We start from the raw sequence: 18,452 nt of genomic DNA, 5'->3' as shown, positions 1-18,452 counted from the left end.
GGTGTGGGTCCCCAGCGTGGGGTGTGGGTCTCCAGCGTGGGGTGTGGGTCCCCAGCGTGGGGTGTGGGTCTCCAGCGTGGGGTGTGGGTCTCCAGCGTGGGGTGTGGGTCCCCAGTGTGGGGTGTGGGTCTCCAGCGTGGGGTGTGGGTCCCCAGTGTGGGGTGTGGGTCCCCAGTGTGGGGTGTGGGTCCCCAGTGTGGGGTGTGGGTCTCCAGCGTGGGGTGTGGGTCCCCAGTGTGGGGTGTGGGTCTCCAGCGTGGGGTGTGGGTCGTGCAGGAGGCAGCCGATCAATGATTCTTTCTCACCATTGATGTTTCTATCTCTCCCTTTCCCTTGCTCTCTGAAATCAAGAAAAATACATTTTTAAAAAATGAAGGTATTGGAGATTTTTAATGCTTTGGAAAAATGTCTACTATATTGCCACCTTAGGGAAAGGTTGCAATTGCGTACAAAATAATTCTTTTTCTAAAAGATATAAATGTGTAACTGCATAGAAAAGAGACAGGAGGGTAGTCACTTAAGATATTATTAGCACCAGTAACCTTAAGACTTGGGCACTTTCGTTGTCAATTTTACCTTTAAAAAAGTTGTAGAAAATATTAATACTGGTGTTCTCCCCGGTAGGGTGAAATTATGGGTGATTATTATTTGTATTGCTTTTCTGTTTTCCAACCTTTTTGTAGTAAATATGTGTTCACTTTGGTAGACAGGCAATAAAATCACCACTTTGCCCGATGATTGAGCTCAGTGGTTGAGTGTGGACCTATGAACCAGGAGGTCAGGGTTCGATTCCTGGTCCCAGCACGTGCCTGGTTGGCGGGCTTGATCCCCAGGGTGTGGCGTGCAGGAGGCAGCCGATCAATAACTCCCTCTCATCATTGATGTTTCTCTCTCTCTCTCTCTCTCCCTCTCCCTTCCTCTCTGAAGTCAATAAAAATATATTTTAAAAATAAAAATAAAATCACCACTCTGTTTTATGGGGGAGACTGTCTGGGCAGCGTGGCGGCTCCTCACCCAGCTCTGGGAGATGCTGGCCTGTGGCCTCTGGTTTCTCCAGCCCCTGGACCAGCTCAGCCACATACACACCCAGTACTCGTTGTTTCAGGACCCGCCCTGAGAGTGACTGTGGCTTTCCTGGAAGATAGCAGAGCCGGAACGCAAGTGCTGGGGAGGGAGGGACGCACCAAGGTCACTTGATAAATGCTAGATGTTTATAACCGTTCGGTTTCACTGTCCCAGCGCTGCCCGGCGCAGGCTGAGGGCCGCAGCGAGCAGCCGGAGACGTGGGTGGTTGCGTGCAGGGTGTCTCCCTGCTCTCACTTGCCTCCTGCGTAAACAGGGCTGCAGTTTGGAGAGCTGACCGCGTGCCAGGTGTGCGCGTCCATAACTGCGCTGCGCACCCTGTGAGGTCCCAGCTGTCCCGAGGCCCGCTGTGCAGCTGAACTGCAGGCTCAGAGAGGTTAGGGAACTCGCCCGAGGGAACACAGCCAGTCAGGTGGTAGCAGTCCTAGGATTCCTACCCGGGGGGCCCCCTCAGATTCCAGCTAGTGACACGGTCCCCTGGGTCAGGGAGGGCGCAGCCCCACAGACCCCCGCAGCCTTTGGGGCCTGCAGAGCTGTCCTGGGGGCAGGTCCCCACTGGGGAATGGGCGGAGAGCAGCGAGTCCAGAGTGGCCGTCCGCGCCCTGCGGCGGTGGTAGTTGGGGGATGGGGTGCGGGGGGTGCTGCTGGCGCCTCCGGACTATTCCCGTAAACACGGGCGAGGCGGGGCGGAGCTTGGCAGCAGCCCAGCATTTCCGGGGAGGCTGTGCCAGACCCAGGGTGTTCCGCGGGGACACTCGGGTCCCCAGGGAGGGCTTCGGGCTGGCGTGGCAGCGGGGAGGAGCCTGGAGACGCTGAGAAAGAGGGGGCGCGCCGCAGAGGGGGTTCTTCCGTGGTCGGTGGTCGCGCGTGGGCAGGACACTCAGGTAGGCGCAAGGGACAGGGTGGGCGGGAGCCGCGGCCCCGGGAGGGGGCGGGCCTGGGTGAGGCTGATGGGACTGCCGCCGCCCCCACTTCCCGCCCCCATTTCCCGCCACCTGTGCGCTCCGATGCCCCCACCCCCGGGGAAGCCTGTGGCCAGGGCAGCGCAGGAGCCTGGGCCCACATTCTCACGGCCACCGGGGCCTCCGCGCCCAATCCCATCAGCATGTCCCACGCCACCCCGACTCCACACCTGAAACCCAGAGGCAGGGCTCCCGGCTCTGGAGGGAAATGGTCTGGAATTTGGGCAAGTCCTGGGCCCCTCCTTGAAATCGTCCTGGGTGTGACCTCTGAGTTAGGCTTCCTGTCAGGGCTGCTGCTCCTTGAGTGACAGGTGGATTTAGGGGTCAGGAGGGAAAGGCAGTTAGGATCCTGGAAATGAGGGGGTTCTAGTGGCCTCCCTGGAGCCACTGTGGTCTGGCAACAGGACTCAGGAGCCCTGGGTCCCCTGGGGAAGGCATCATTTCCTCACCTGTAATGTGAGCCTGTCCTTTGACCCACAGATCACAGAATTACTGTAAGGCTCCAGTGCCCTAAAGACAGGGAAGCGGCCCTAGCCGGTTCGGCTCACTGGATAGAGCGTCGGCCCGGGTTCGATTCTGGTCAAGGGCACATGCCGGGGTTGTGAGCTCGATCCCCAGTAGGGGGTGTGCAGGAGGCAGCCGATCAATGATTCTCTCTCATCCTTTATGTTTTTATCTCTCTCTCCCTCTCCCTTCCTCTTTGAAGTCAATAAAAAATATTTTTTAAAAAAATACAGGGAAATGCACAATTAAAATCCTCCCCGCCTCCCCCCATGGATGCCTTAGAACTGGAAGAGAATCCCTCTGGGCCCACCCCTCACTGTCATAGGAAAGTGGACCCCTGGGGGGGGGGGTAGAGTGGGGAGGGAATGACTTCACAGCGAGTTGGGAAGGTCAGGGTTTGAACCTGGTCTCCTGACTTCCAGGCCGTGGCTTTTTCCGCTGATGATCATTCTTACTGACACTCAGAGAAATCCGCACTTTGTCTCCTTGTAGCCTGGGGCTCAAGCTTTGGGTGACTGGTGATCTAAAGACAGGGACAATGCCCTCGCTGGTTTGGCTCAGTGGACAGAGCGTCAAGCCTGCAGGTTCAATTCCGGTCAAGGGCACATGCCCAGGTTGCAGGCTCCATCCCAGTGTGTGTGTGTGTGGGGGGGGGGGGGGGGGGGGGGAGGTGTGCAGGAGGCAGCCTATCCATGATTCTCTCTCACCATTGATGTTTCTCTCTCTCTCCCTTTCCCTTCCTCTCTGAAATCAATAATATGTATATATTAAAATCAACAAATAAAACATTTTAAAAAATAAAGACGGGGATATTGGCAACAGGTGAAATAAATAGGATGAGAGAAGGAGGCTGGAGCCTCAGGTGAAATGAAGATGAGAGAAGGCTGGAGCCTGGTGGGGGGGAGCTCAGGCAGAGAAAGCTCCCCCCGCACCCCCCCCCGCCCCCCTCAGGTGTAGATCCTGTGCCTGGGGCTTTGCTTTCATGCAGCTCTTAGAGGATTGCCCTACAGAAATCCCTGGGAGCCCAGCATTCCCCCGCTCCCCAAAACACCTTCTCTTCTGAAGCCAAAAAAACCTGCTGAGACGGTATGAACAAGAAACCCTTAGGCTGCCTGCAGCGGGGAAGTGGGACTTCCCACCCACATCAGTGAGGTGCCTTTGCCTTTGAAAAGGAAAAGAGGAAGGTGGGGAAAGAGATCCCGCCGGGGAAGGAACACGCCAGTGAATCACTTGGCAAGGATCTGAGACGGCCAGCAAGAGCAGAAAACCCCTGTGCTCACTGAGTGAGCATTTACCGGGCGCCTGCTGTTTGCAAGCTCAGCGCTGGGGGCCGGAGGTTAAAAACCCCAGTCGGGCTGGCCCAGTGGGTGTGCGCACTCAGGGAGCTTGTAGAAGAGATGGGGAGAGAGGGATGTGATGTGCAAATGAGTTCTCACTACAGCGTAATGAGTGTTTAGTGGAAATTCGAGCAGAGTGCAGAGGGAGCCAGAGAAGCACCTCCGGAAATCGGAAATCGTTTGAAAACGGCACTAGTCCGGGAGGCCTGGGGGATGGATGGCTGGAACTCTGCCAGGCGGGCCCTGGCTGCTACCTGTGTTGGAGGCAGGGATGAGTGAGAGCATCCAAGGAAATGAGGCAAGGATGGGTGTTCTCTGGAAAAAGGAGCCTAAGGGATCCTTTTAAATATATCTGTTGATTTCAGAGAGCAAGGAAGAGGGAGAGAGAGACAGAAACATCAATGATGAGAGGGAATCATGGATCAGCTGCCTCCTGCACGCCCCCCACTGGGGGTCAAGTCCGCAACCCAGGCATGTGCCTTTGACTGGAATCGAACCCGGGGCCCTTCAGTCCACAGGCCGACGCTCTAGCCACTGAGCCAAACCGGCTAAGGATCCTTTCGAAGTGTAAGCTCTGTGAAGGCAGCAACCCTGTCCGTCTCCTTCAATGTCAGCAATTCCTAGGAGGCAGCAAGAACACAAGCAATCCTCGTTGAGGGAATGAAAGAAAAAGGGGAGGATGGGAAGAAGGGAGGGAGGAAAGGAACAGCAGCTTGTGTTACCAAGAGGGGCATGGTTGTAACTGGAGACAAAACCCAGGTTGAGATCCCAGCTCTAGGTACAGTATCTATGTGGGTTCTGGTGCCAGCCCTGACTTAGCACTTATGTAAGCTTAGCAAGTCCTTTCTTTCTTTCTTGTTTTAATATATTTTTTATTGATTTCAGAGAAGAAGGGAGAGGGAGAGAGAGATAGAAACATCAATAATGAGAGAGAATCATGGATCGGCTGCCTCCTGCACGCCCCACACTGGGGATCGAGCCCACAACCCAGGCATGTGCCCTGACTGAGAATTGAACGGTGACCTCCTGGGACATAGGTCAACTCTCAACCACTGAGCCATGCCGGTCGGACACCTGTATTTCTTTTTCTTTCTTTTTTTTTTTTTTTTGATGAGAGAAATGTCGATTTTTTGTTCCACTTATGCTTTCATTGGTTGATTCCTGTGTGTGCCCTGAATGGGGATCAAACCCACAACCTTGGCGTATCAGGATGGTGCCCTAACCAGCTGAGCTCCCCGGCCAGGGCAGCTTAACAAGTCCTTGAACCTCTGTGCCCAAGTTTCTCACCTATGAAGTGGGAATATAACCGTTCCTGTCTCGCTCTGTGGTGAGACTTAGATCAACGACTGGCTGTAGAAAGCTCAGCCCAGGGCCTTGCTTAGAGCAAGTGCTCCATACAGATTAGCCTTAAAAATGTCAGCGTTGCTTTGGGTGGAGTAGTTGGCCAAGCAACTCATGTCAAGGTTATATAACTCCCCCCACCAAAGGAGGAATAATTCCTTTTCACCTGATAAAGGCTCATTTTGAAATGTGTCTGCAGATTAGCACATCTCAAAGAAATGTGTTTTCACCTTTTTTGGGGGGTGGGGGGAGGAGGCAATGATCTTTTTGTTTTGTTTTTTTGTTGTTTTTAAAATATATTTATTGATTTTTTACAGAGAGGGAGGGAGAGGGATAGAGAGTTAGGAACATCGATGAGAGAGAAACATCGATCAGCTGCCCCCTGCACATCTCCTACTGGGGATGTGCCTGCAACCAAGGTACATGCCCTTGACCGGAATCGAACCTGGGACCCTTGAGTCTGCAGGCCGACGCACTATCCACTGAGCCAAACCGGTTAGGGTGGCAATGATCTTTTTGAAATCAGGTGAACGCTGTGATCCCTCTCACTAAACAGCATATCACTCTTGGGGTTCAGTTCACAGCTCCCCAAAGTCCACCCCAAGGGTTCAGGGGCCCCTGCTCTGCTGGACCGTTATGGGCTGTGATGAGGGAACTGAGGCAGCGAGCAGCATGGAGAAAGGGCCCTCCCTGGCCAGGGCCTGGGGCTCAGAGAGGGACTTAAGGAGGAAGAACTGGGTGGGAAGATGGTGAGGGCATTGATGCCTGATTTCTCGGGATCCTGGGAATGGAGGGGCCTCAGGTCTGATAAGCCAGACTGGAAGCCAGATCTCTCTCCTAGACCTTTACACTCCTGCCCCAACCCTCACCTGGCCTGGAGCACCTACCTCCCACCTGTGAATTCGTGGTGGTTTCAGGGGAAAGAGAGTCACCAAGCAGTGACTGTTGCCCCTTTAGGGTGGCAGGTGCCAAACATTAGCAGGGCCAGTGGCCCAGGCTATGCAGGCCCCCAGGTGAGCAGCTGGCTGAAGGACACAGGCTTGAGCCCTTCCTGAACTTGCGTTGGGGGCAGGGGAGTGGCAGGGGCAACTGCGTGTTGTACCCTGTCAGGGCAAGGACAGGTTGAGCCCTGCTGGTTGCACCACAGCCCCGTGGGGCGGGGGATCCCCTCCCAAGGGAGTGGCCGGCTCAGGCCCCAACAGGCCCGCGGCAGGCGCACCCGGGCCTGAGCTGGGCGGGCTGGTTCATCTCCCAGGGAGAGTTGCCACCTCAGCACAAGGGTGGCAGGAGGCAGCTGGACCCAGAAGGGGTCCTTGGGGTTGGGCACCGACGTGATTGGGGCGGAGGCAACTCAGATGGGCGAGGGGAACTGGTCACCAATAGCGTGGCTCTGTCCACGGGGCATCCGCCACATGCCAGCCCTTTCCGTGCACTCATAGCGGCTCTCCTGACGGCCCGTGGCGTTCCCACCTCCATTTGAGGAAGCTGCGGTTCAGACAGTGTGGCTTTTGCTCCCAGTCCACAAAGTACCGCTGGTGCTGAGTTTCTCCTTTTTTTAAAATATATTTTTATTGATTTCAGAGAGGAAGGGAAAGAGAGAGAGAGAGAAATATCCATGATGAGAGAGGATCATTGGTGGGTTGCCTCCTGCATGCCCCGAACTGGGAATCAAGCCTGCAACCCAGGCATGTGCTCTTGACCAGAATCGAACCCGGGACCCTTCAGTCTGCAGGTGACGCTCTATCCACTGAGCCAAACTGGCTAGGGCTTGAGCTTCTCCCTCTGATAGAAGAACCGAGGTGCCTGAGCCCTGGATTCTACCACCTCCCAGAGCAGGAAACACGGGGACCCGTGCAGGGGCGTCATGCAGTTTCATACAGTTTGGGGAACAGAGATGAGGCCATGCACGTGCATTGCCAGACCCGGTGAGCAGCTGCCAGTGAGGCGTGAGGCCGTGCTGGTGCTGGCCTGGGAATGCCCTCTGCTGCAGAGGGCACTGCCCCAGGGAGGCAGCCAGCCACCAGGATCTAGAAGCCATTGGCCGATTTGAAAGCACACACAGGGAGTGCCAGCTTCCTTATCAACATGTACCGATGCTTCAGCTGAGCTGCTGCCCAGCCCCTGGGGAGGAGACACCAGCCAGGGCAGGGCGGGGAGCTGCAGCTGCAGGTTGGCTGAAGACAAGGGCTCAGGTTGCTCTGAGGGGACCCTGGCAGGCAAGGGGCCAAGGCCCTGGGGGGCTGAGCCCAAGCCAGTGCCAGTGCCAGTCTGCCAACCAGAACCCGGGACAGGGAGGGGCGCTGCCTCAGGAGGGGGTGGGTGGGACCTTTGGGTTCAAGCTCCACTGGGCTGGGCAGGCAGCCCCTCCCCCATGGCCAGCAAACAAGGCATTGGCTTTCAGGGCAGAACTGCGGGAGCTGCAGAGCCAGCTTCCCTGGGTGGGAATGAGGGCAGCAGGCCTGGCCGGGGACCACCTGGCAGGGGCCATCCGTGCCCAAGCACGCGGCTGGCCTCCACCTGGGCAGAGGCTGTCCCTGGGTAGAGGGTTAGTGAGTATTGATTGCTGGCAAGGCTGACTATGGCCTGGACTGACCATCCCACGGCCAGCCCTTGCCCAGTGCCTGTGTTCACTGCCCTTTCCTTATGTGCAGCAGGTTAGCGAGGCAGTGGGCAGGTGTTCATTAGATTTCAGAGAGGAAGGGAGAGGGAGAGAGAGAAACATCCATGATGAGAGAGAACCATTGACGGGCTGCCTCCTGCACGCCCCCGACTAGGGATCAAGCCCACAACCTGGGCATGTGCCCCGACCAGGAATCTAACCGTCACCTCCTGGTTCATGGGTCGATGCTCAACCACTGAACTGCCTTATATTTTTAACCCTTTCATTTTCCCTTGATTCCCTGTCATTTTCTCTTTCCCTTGTAGCCTTTCTTATGCCTCTTCCTCTCTCCCTCTTCTATAGCTCATCTCATTTTTTATTTTCTTCCACCTGATCCTATAGGTGAGGTATTTGTTTGTTTGTTTTTTTTACCTTTTTGCTTTTTTAATTTTTTCCCATGATAACAGGTATGAGGCCTAAATTCACATACAGGGAAATGGACACACTGAAAGCGTACAGCTCGAAGCATTTAACTTTGGTACACACTTGGGAAACCAATACCCGGACCAAGGGATAGAATATTCTCATCGTCCCTCAAGTTTCCTTGTCTGCCAGCGAGGAGGCCTCAGCCCCCTGGTCTGGCATCTCCCACCATAGGCAAGCTTGGTTTGGCCTCTTCGTTATGTATCCCTATGCACCTTTGACCACCTTGTGCTCGCATTTTAGTCCTTACATGTGTGTCTGTGTACCTGGGAGAGACGGGAGAGGGTGAGGCTGGGGCGGAAGATGAGTGTGGATGGGGCAGGAGGCCCAGGCTTGATGACAACTTCATCTTGCCGTTGGGGGGGGGGGGGGGGCTGGGGGGGGCACAGAGGCAACACTGCGTTTCTCTTCATCTCTTTCTGTCCTCTCTCTCCAAGCGGTCCCTTGAGCTCTTTTTTTTATATATATATAAAAAATATTATATATTTTATATAAATATTAAATAATATATATTTTATTGATTTTTTACAGAGAGGAAGGGAGAGGGATAGAGAGTTAGAAACATCGATGAGAGAGAAACACCGATCAGCCGCCTCCTGCACACCCCCTACTGGGGATGTGCCCGCAACCCAGGTACATGCCCTTGACCGGAATCGAACCTGGGACCCTTCAGTCCGCAGGCCGACGCTCTATCCACTGAGCCACACCGGTTTCGGCCCTTGAGCTCTTTATACACATCACGGACGTTCTGGCTGAGAAGGACTCGCCCGCGTCCAAGAGGGGCAAAGGGGAGCAGGAGACGCGGCGTTGGCTTGGGAACCAGGCTGGCCCACAGGAAGTCAGCTCGAATGAGGGTTTTTTTTCTGTCAGCCATCCTCCTGTTTTTTTCCCAGCTTGGGGAGGGCCAGTTGGCACAGGAAGGGAAGACAGTGGAGCTCACAGAGGCCGAGGCTGCCGTGCTGGGGGCGCGCCGTGGGGCTCCGCTCCAGGCCCACCGCTGGGTCCCTCATTTTGTCCAAGTGCTGTGCTTGGCAGCGGGGCTTTCGAAGACGGAAGACCCGTCACTGTCCTCAAGGGGCTTGCCACCCACTTGGCATAAGACATACTTGGACCCGGCCGGTGTGGGTGAGAGTCGACCTACGAACCAGGAGGTCACGGTTCGATTCCCGGTCAGGGCACATGCCTGGGTTGCGGGCTTGATCCCCAGTGTGGGGCATGCAGGAGGCAGCTGGTCAATGTTTCTCTCTCATCATTGATCTATCTTCCTTCCTTCCTTCCTTCCTTCCTTCCTTCCTTCCTTCCTTCCTTCCTTCCTTCCTCCCTTCCTCCCTTCCTCCCTCCCTCTCTCTCTCTCTCTTTCTCTCTCTCACCCTTCCTCTCTGAAATCAATAAAAATACATATATTTAAAACATTTTAAAGGACATACTAGACTCCTAGAGCATCTGAGCAGCCATGCGTGGGATATAATTAACCACCAGCGAGGCTGCATCAGCCCCTGCCTCTCCTCCTTAGGGATATGCACAGCAGTCACACAGCCCAGCTGTTGCCAAGACACTAAGGCAGACTAGCCCTGCTGCCCTTTAAGGAGGTACGTGCTGCTGGGATTCAGGCTCTAGCCCAGCCGTGGGCAAACTATGGCCAGCGGGCCAGATCCGGCCCGTTTGAAATGAATAAAACTAAAAAAAAAAAAAAAGACCGTACCCTTTTATGTAATGATGTTTACTTTGAATTTATATTAGTTCACACAAACACTCCATCCATGCTTTTGTTCCGGCCCTCCGGTCCAGTTTAAGAACCCATTGTGGCCCTCGAGTCAAAAAGTTTGCCCACCCCTATTCTAGCCAGTGCCTAGGTGAGAGCCGAAAGCAGAAGGAGGAAATGCTACAGCCAGCCCTAGCCGGTTTGGCTCAGTGGATAGAGCGTCGGCCTGCGGACACTCAAGGGTACATGCCCGGGTTGCGGGCTCGATCCCCAGTCGGGGGGTGTGCAGGAGGCAGCCGATCCATGATTCTCTCTCATCATGGATGTTTCTATCTCTCCCTTACTCTCTGAAATCAATAAAGATAATTTTTTTTTTTTTAAAAAAAAAAAGGAGGTAGAAGAAGCAAGTGTGCAGCCAGTTCCCTGATTTCAACAGGATCTCTTGCAATTACTTCCATAAGATTCTATGGATCATATGGAGAAACGGGCCGAATCATGCAGTGAGGAGGCCACCTTGCTAGCTGCTCCACCTGCAAGGGATATTGGTCAGGTTTAAGCCTGACGGGAGTCTCCTGTAGCATCGGGCTCTGTTTGCGGCCCTGTATCACCCAGTTGTTTTTTCCAGCTTGGGGAGGACAAGTTGGCACAGGGGCCGGGGCTGCCGTGCTGGGGGCGCGCGCAGCTGTGGGTCATTTACAAAATACCTGTAGCTTTTCTATATTAAGCAGTTGTTAAAACGTGGCCACAGACCAACTCATACTCTTTCCAACACACACATACTTTTTTGCTGAATGATTTTGGAAGTTAGTGGCAAACATTGTGACACTTCACCTCTAAGACATCAACGTCAGCAGGCATCTTGGGAGGGCAGGGACATTCTCCCGCAACCGTCATCCCATGACCGTGCCGCAGACGTGCACCCTAACGCCACAACGTCCGCCCGTGTGCAGTGCACCCGAAAACCTCCCCAGTTGCCCTATAGCAGTGATGGCGAACCTTTTGAGCTCGGCGTGCCAGCATTTTGAAAAACCCTAACTTCACTCTGGTGCCGTGTCACACACAGAAATTTTTTGATCTTTGCCACCATAGTAAAACAAAGACTTATATTTTTGATATTTATTTTATATATTTAAATGCCATTTAACAAAGAAAAATCCACCAAAAAAATGAGTTCGCGTGTCACCTCTGACCTGGGTGTCATAGGTTCGCCATCACTGCCCTGTAGCTTTCCCCTCAGGGATTCAATCAAGGTTCACAGGTTGCATTTGATTATCAGCTCTTTTGAGTTTCTTGACCTAAAACCGCTCCCCCTGCCTTTATTTATATATTTATTTATTTGTCTTTGCCTTTCATCACAGGGATGTGTTTGGAGGGTGCAGGTCCCTTGTCTGTAGAGCGCTGGGTGCATCTGACCGCGTCCTCGTGAATAGATCTGGGTTAAATGCTTTTGCCAAGCACGCTGCCGGGATTGACTGTGTGGTGTATTTCTTACTGTATCCCATTAGGATGTAAATGATGTCAGGAAGTCCCATATTGGTGATGCTACTTGCTCTTTTTTAAAAAAAATATATTTATTGATTTCAGAGAGGAAGGGAGAAGGAGAGAGAGATAGAAACATCCATGATGAGAGAGAATCATGGATCGGCTGCCTCCTGCACACCCCACACTGGGGATGGAGCCCACAACCCAGGTATGTGCCCTTAGCCAGAATGGAACCTGGGACCCTTCAATCGGCAGGCTGACGTTCTATCCACTGAGCCAAGTTGGCGCTACTTTCTTTTCTAATTGATTTTTAGGGAGAGAGAGAGAGAGAGAGAGAGAGAGAGAGAGAGAGAGAGACAGACATCAACTGTTTGTTCCACACACTTACGCATTCATTGGTTGAGTCTTGTATGTGCCCTCACTGGGCTGGAACCTGAAACCTTGTCATATCTGACGATGCTCTAGCCAATTGAGCTACCCCGCAAGGGTCTGGTGATGCCGATTTAAACTGCTTGGTTAAGATAGTGAGAGCCAAAGGCCTCCCTTAGAGATACAGTTTCTCTGTAGAAATTACTGAGTCACCTGCGGGGACAGACTTTGAGACCTTGTTCTTGCATAGTTTCCTAACAACCTTCCACCCAGTGGCTTAGCATCCAGTGATGATCCTTGCTTGAATCTAGGTTTTCCAATTCTATCACTTCTTCTACATTCACCAGCCAGCATGTTTCTGTGCAAGAAAGCTTCCCTTCTGTCCCTTCTCTCCCTCTGTGTTTCTCTGAATGTCGCCGTGGACGGATGGGTTGTTTTTCATTTCATCCACTAGAATCCATTATTTCCTTATTGTCAAGTTAGGTCACCAGGCTGGCCCCATTTGTCCTTTTGACATGATCCCACTAATCTTTAACCAATTCCTTGCTTTCTGGCCAAACAAAATATCCCAGGCTCACAAATTACTTTCTCTTTCATTTCCCCACAGTCCTGGCACCTTTTATTGGAGATAGATATTTAGAAACCAAGAACTGGGTGCTAGGTGTGCGACTATATAGAATATTTTTCCATTGATTTTTAGAGAGTGGAAGAGAGAGGAAGAGACAGTGAGAAGTATTGATGTGAGAGAAACACATCGATTGGTTGCCTTCTGCATGAGCCCCGGCCAGGGAGGAGCCTGCAACCCAGGTATGTGCCCTTGATGGGAATCAAACCCGGGACCCTTCTGTCCGCAGGACGACGGCCTGAGCCAAACTAGTGAGTGCTCGCCCAATATTCTTATCAATGACTTGAATAAAGGCATACAAATGCTTATCACGTTTAAAGGTGTCTCAAAACTGGGAGGGAAGCAAAATGTATCATAATAGAGTAGATATTCAGAATGACCTCCACAGGATGAAATCTGGACCAGGACCAAAAGATTTAAAAGAGGTCAGTAGGAAGTGCTGTGTTTTGGCTGAAGAAAGACATTGCATAATTTCACGTTTGGGAGAAACTCTTTATTGGACCAAAGGTGATATACCTATGTTTGTTGACGTGTGCCAGCAGCATTCCATGATCCTTAGATTGCATCCATCCATCCATTCATCTATTCATTCATTCATTCATTCATTCATTCATTCATTCATTTATTCAGCCAGTACTCCTTGAGGGCCTATTACATACCAGGCACTGTTTTGGAGACTTGGGATTAGTAACAAGCATAGAAGCAAAAATCCCTGCCCTTCTCAGTCAATATTTTGGGGATGGAGGGGCAGGTGGGGCGTTCAGACAATAAAGAAAAACCACAACAAATAAGCAAATCAGATAGTATGTTATTAGGTGATGAGTACCTTGAAAGAAAGAAAAAACCTCAGGGTAAGGGGAATATTGGGGGAAGTGCGGATTCTTTAAGAAGGCGATCTTTGCCCGGCCCGCGTGGCTCAGTGGTTGAGTGTCAACCTATGAACCAGGAGGTCACTGTTTGATTCCCAGTCAGGGCACATGCCTGGGTTGCAGGCTCGATCCCCAGTAGCGGGCGTGCAGGAGGCAGCTCCTCAATGATTCTCTCTCATTGATGTTTCTATCTCTCTCTCCCTCTTTTAAATCAATTAAAAAAATTAAACAAAAAAACAATAATAGATGCCCTAGCATTAAAAAAAAAAAAAAAAGATCTTTGAGCAAAGACTTGAAGGAAGGGACCCAACCTGGTGGCTATTGGGAGAGAAGGCTCCAGGCAGAGAGAGTAGCCAGGGCAAAGGTCCTAGCAGAAAGCTGTGCGTAGTCCTGGGGTGGAGCCGGAGGCTTGGACACCATTGGCTGAAGGTGGACGGATGACACTGATAAAGGTGGTGTCCAAGGCCTGGCTAGGCTAGAAGTGGGGTGCTTGCTGCTGCCCACATCACTTGTGCAACTCTGTGTCCAGTGCTGAGATCTCCTTATTTCTTCTTCTTTTTTTTTCCTTTTAAATATATTTTTATTGATTCCAGTGAGGAAGCGAGAGGGAGAGAGGGATTGAAACATCAATGATGAGAGAGAATCATTGATCAGCTGCCTGCCGCACCCCCCACACTGGGGATCAAGCCCGCAACCCAGGCATGTGCCCTTGACCGGAATCGAACCGTGACCTCTTGGTTCAGCGGTCGATGCTCCACCACTGAGCCACGCCGGCTGGGCGAGACCCTTTCTTTTATATTTTTGTGTGTGGCGTTTTTGTTTTTTGTTTTGTTTTTTTCTTGGGAGCCCTTGTCGCCTGGTCCTTGCCCATAGATGGGTGTCAGGATGGTGGAGGTGCAGAAATCATGGCACGCGGGGAAGCTTGGCTGCGAGAGAGGACAGCGGGGACCGTGTGAGTGCTGCGCCCACCCGGACAGCCACCCTGTGGCCCAGGATGCGGCCGGCCCTGGGGGTGGGGTGAGAGCAAAAGGTGTTGGCTCTGCGGAAGCTCGTGTTGGCCGGGGATGAAGAGGAACTTTCCCAGGAGGGCAGCTCATTCCTGGGGCCGCCGTTGCCACTGCCATGGAAATGAGGAGCGGGGGTTTGGGAACTACTTTCAAGTGGAAGGACAGGAAGAATTACATCTGACCTTGGTCCTGTGCGCTCGTAGGAAAAGTTGAACCGTTTCCCAAAGCTTACTTCTCTTTTTCTTTTTTAATTTTATTTTATTGATTTTCTACCGAGAGGAAGGGAGAGGGATAGTCAGAAACATCGATGAGAGAGAAACATGGATCAGCTGCCTCCTGCACACCTCCCACTGGGGATGTGCCCGCAACCAAGGTACATGCCCTTGACCAGAATCGAACCCGGGACCCTTCAGTCCGCAGGCCGACGCTCTATCCACTGAGCCAAACCGGTCAGGGCTTCTCCTGTTCTTTTTATTGTTGTTGTTAATCCTCACCCGAGGATATTTTCCATTAATTTTTTAGGGAGAGTGGATGAGAGAGGGAAAGAATTATCAATGTGAGAGAAACACATCGATTGGTTGCTTCCGGGGAGAGCCTGGTATGTTCCCTTGACTGGAATCGAACCCGGGACCTTTTGGTCCGCAAGTCAACGCTCTCTCCACTGAGCCAAACCGGCCAGGGCCTTACTTATCCTTTTTATGATCTTTGCAGTTTGATAAGCTCTGTTGTGTCTATTTCTTTGTTTTTAATGTTGAGAGGGAGCCACTACATTGGTTCTGGGACTGACTTAGGGGTGCAGGTTGCAGTTTGAAACCCCTGGTCTCTGCAGGACTGAGCTCCATCCTGGGGCACGTTAGGAACCAGGAATGGGGGTGAGGTGGGGGGCGTGGACCGTGCCTCGTCTAAGTGGGTGCCTCTGGGACCCCTCCTGCCTCAGGGAGTAACGTCTCCTGCCTGGCTACGTGCAGGTTAGTGGAGAAGGGCTCACCTCCTAGGCCGTGTATTAAATCCTATTATTCCACGTAAATTAATCTCGCACCGCTCCTCCCACCCGAGGTCTGGCTGCGTGTGGACAGAATTCTAAGCGCGGACGCCCCCGCAGGGCACCGGGCTGGGCGGTGGGCCTGCAGTGAGCGCAGCCAGGCCCTAAGGTGGACGGACCCCCGAGCAGAAATTAGAAATTTATTTACGAAGCAACCAGCCCCGGCGTCAGCACCGGCTCGGCCGCGTTTATTCGGTCACGGGCGAGTGGGTGCCGGGAGCATTCGCGGGGGAGGAGGACTAAAGGGGCCAGACCCTCCCGGGGCGCGCGGGGAAGAGACCCACAGGTTTTCCCAAACCCCCCGCTCGCCGAGGGTCGCGCAGCCGCCGGAAGGGGCCGGGGCGGCGGTGGGAGGGTCTGGGGTGGGGGGCGGGGAGCTGTGGCCCCGCTTCCCTCCGCTCCCCGCGCTCCCGCCGCCTCGGCGCCCGGGGATCCCCGGCCTCGGCCTCTCCAGGCGCGCACCCAGCTGGCGCCCCCGAGGTCGGCCGCAGCGCCCAGGAAGGAGGAAGGGGGAAGGGGCGGGAGGGCGGGGAGCCGAGCGGGGAGAGGCAGGACGCGGTCCACTTCCTCCTCCGGCGCCGCCCTCCGCCCCGCGCTCCCGGGAGAGCTGACTCGGAGCCTGGCCAGCGGGACCGCGCGGTGGGGGTCGGAGGGGCGCGCGCTCGGCGGCCACGTGACCCGCACCCCAACCCCCAGGTCCGGGGGCGGGGCCGCCGCCCGCGAGTCCAGTGGAACCACCTGAGCCGGAGCCGGGAAGACGCCGTCGCTGTCCGAACCGCGCGCGCCGTGATGGCCCCGAGGACCCGGCCGCCGCTGCTGCTGCTCCTGCTGCTGCTGCCGCCGCCGCCTGCGGCTCGGGCGCTCGTGCCCCGGATCAGCCTGCCGCTGGGTGAGTGCGGGCGACCCCGCGGGGCGCGGGCCCCGGGAGGGGAGGGGAGGCGGCCCCGAGTGCCTCGTGCGGACGTTGCAGTGACAAAGGAGGCAGGGGGCGCGTTGGAGACGTGGGGTTCACTGGGACCCCTCCTCCTTGGAAAGCGCTACGCGGAGGGAGGGGGGGGGAGAGGGAGCTGTTGGGGCCGCGGGCTCCTTTCTTCCATTCTTTTAATGCGGGGGGGGGGTTCCTCGCCCCCCTGCTGCCTCTTTAGGGTTCCCTTTTGACTGTGACTCCCTTATCCCCCCCCAATCCTCCACCCCCGGTGCTGGCTACACGCCGGTCCGCCTGCGCATCTGCTTGTCTTTGATGCTGACCAGAGCCAGCCGCGGTGCCGCCCCCAGGGCAGCTCGGGGTGGAGGGTGGGGGCTGCGCTTGCGGCCCGTAAACACCGGGGTTTGGTATTCCAGCAAGTCACAGAAGGAAGGGCCGGCGCCCCATCCTTCACCCTAATGGACACGGTGGGATCCCCCAGGACCTGGGAGGGGCCGTAGTAGGGAGGGGGGCAGTCTGGGTGCGCCGGAGACTCCAGGCCCTGGAGGCAGGAGGACCATCCTCCTGGGCCAGGTCCCGCCCCTGGAGCTCACAGCTGCTTCTGTGGCCCCCCCCCCTTTCCAGCCCTCTGCTCCCCGCTCTCCTTACCCCCCTCTCACCTGGTTGCTTCTCCAGTTTCTCTTTGAAATCGGAGGGACCTGGATTCTAAGCCCATTTCTGCCCCTGGGCAAGTCAGTTCCTCCACCCGGAGCCCCAGGTTGCTCGCTTTGCAAAATACTCCCTGTCACAGCTCCCTTGCAAGCCTGTCTTGGGAGAGTTGGTGAAGCCAGGTGTATTGCGTGGGCACAACGTGTATAGGTATTGTTTCTCCAAGCCCTTCCACTCGCTGGTTGTCACACTGTGTGAATTAGAATAAAGGACCTATGCATCCCAGGTTACAGACGTCCTTTTCTTCCAGCGCTCCCCACCCCTAAGAGCATTCTGTTTGCAAAAGGAAAGAGCAGCAGAATCAGCACTCAGAGCCTCCTCGTGGCCCAGTAGCGCTGAGAAGGTGTCCCGGCTGCAAACTGCAAACTGCAAACCGGCCTCGGCCACTTAGGAACCACGTGACCCCGAACAAGCTGCCTAAGCTCTCTGGGCCTTGATTTCCTCATCTGTAAAATGGGCACAACACCGGCACCTGCCTCAGGGCTGTGAGGAGTCAATCCCGTTTATGTCTGAAAAGTCCTCAGGACGGGGCTTGGCACCAGAAACCGCTGAGTGAGTGCTCGCTGTCATTGCTGTTGTGTTAGGCACAGGCTCAGCCTCGGCATGTCCTGCAGAACCGGGGCGATTCGGCCTGGGGTGGGGCGGTGCCGGCCTGTGGTTTGACCGCGGCCCCTTGGGTGCTCCGGCCTGTGAAGTGAGCGTCCACGTGTATCCGGACCCGGGCCTGCTGCTGCCTGGTTGTTTCTCTGTTGTGGCCACAGCTCCCTTGTGCCCTCAGACCCCCTCAGCTTTGGGAGCAGGTGAGATGAGGTGGGGACGGCTGCTCGAGGGACTCCATGTGTGGCCCAAGGGGCATGTCAGGTGCACCAGGTCTTGTGTCCGGCCCCGGAACTCCATGGGGGACCACACATGGCGTCACTAAGTTGGGGAGCCGTGAGGAGGAACCGAGAGCACCTCTTTTCTGAGAGCAGCTGGGATGCTTCGGGGGGGATTCCCCACACAGCTCCGAGACCTGGCCACTTCCTCAGACCCGTGGCCACTGCCAGGCCGCAGTACGGCTGCCGCTCGCCCGCACCCCCTGCACGGGTCACGTGGTGCTGGGGTGAGCGCGTCTGTGTCCTCAGGTTCATGTTCGCTCTAGCTGGTTTGGCTCCGTGGACAGACCTTCGGCCCGAGGACTGAAGGGTCCTGAGTTCCATTCCGGTCAAAGGCATTCTAGTTAAGGGCACGTACCTCAGTGGCAGGCTCAACCCCTGGCCCTGGTCAGGGTGCTGGTGGGAGGCAACCAGTTGATACGTGTCTTTCACAGCAATGTTTCTCTCTCTGTCTCTCCCTCTCCCTTCCACTCTCTCTAAAAGTCAGTGGAAAAATACCCTTGGGTGAGGATTAACCACACACACACACACACACACAC

The 18,452-nt window shown here is 54.8% G+C and overlaps 1 protein-coding gene across 1 annotated transcript in view; it reads left to right on the top strand.

Annotated features, from left to right (window-relative positions):
* The first annotated feature begins 1,700 nt into the window (after nt 1–1,700).
* Nucleotides 1,701–18,452, top strand: part of SEMA4B (semaphorin 4B) — a 44,228-nt gene continuing 27,476 nt past the window's right edge. Inside the window, exons 1-2 of the mRNA XM_036355587.1 lie at nt 1,701–1,967; nt 16,102–16,294. Coding sequence (XP_036211480.1) covers nt 16,195–16,294 — 100 coding nt within the window. The 5' untranslated portion in view covers nt 1,701–1,967; nt 16,102–16,194. The remainder of the gene's footprint in view (nt 1,968–16,101; nt 16,295–18,452) is intronic.

Source organism: Myotis myotis, unplaced genomic scaffold, assembly GCF_014108235.1.
Source record: "Myotis myotis isolate mMyoMyo1 unplaced genomic scaffold, mMyoMyo1.p scaffold_m19_p_23, whole genome shotgun sequence".
Classification (NCBI taxonomy): Eukaryota; Metazoa; Chordata; class Mammalia; order Chiroptera; family Vespertilionidae; genus Myotis; species Myotis myotis.
The sequence above is the reverse complement of the archived record's forward strand: the minus strand, read 5'-3'. Positions and strand labels throughout refer to the sequence as shown.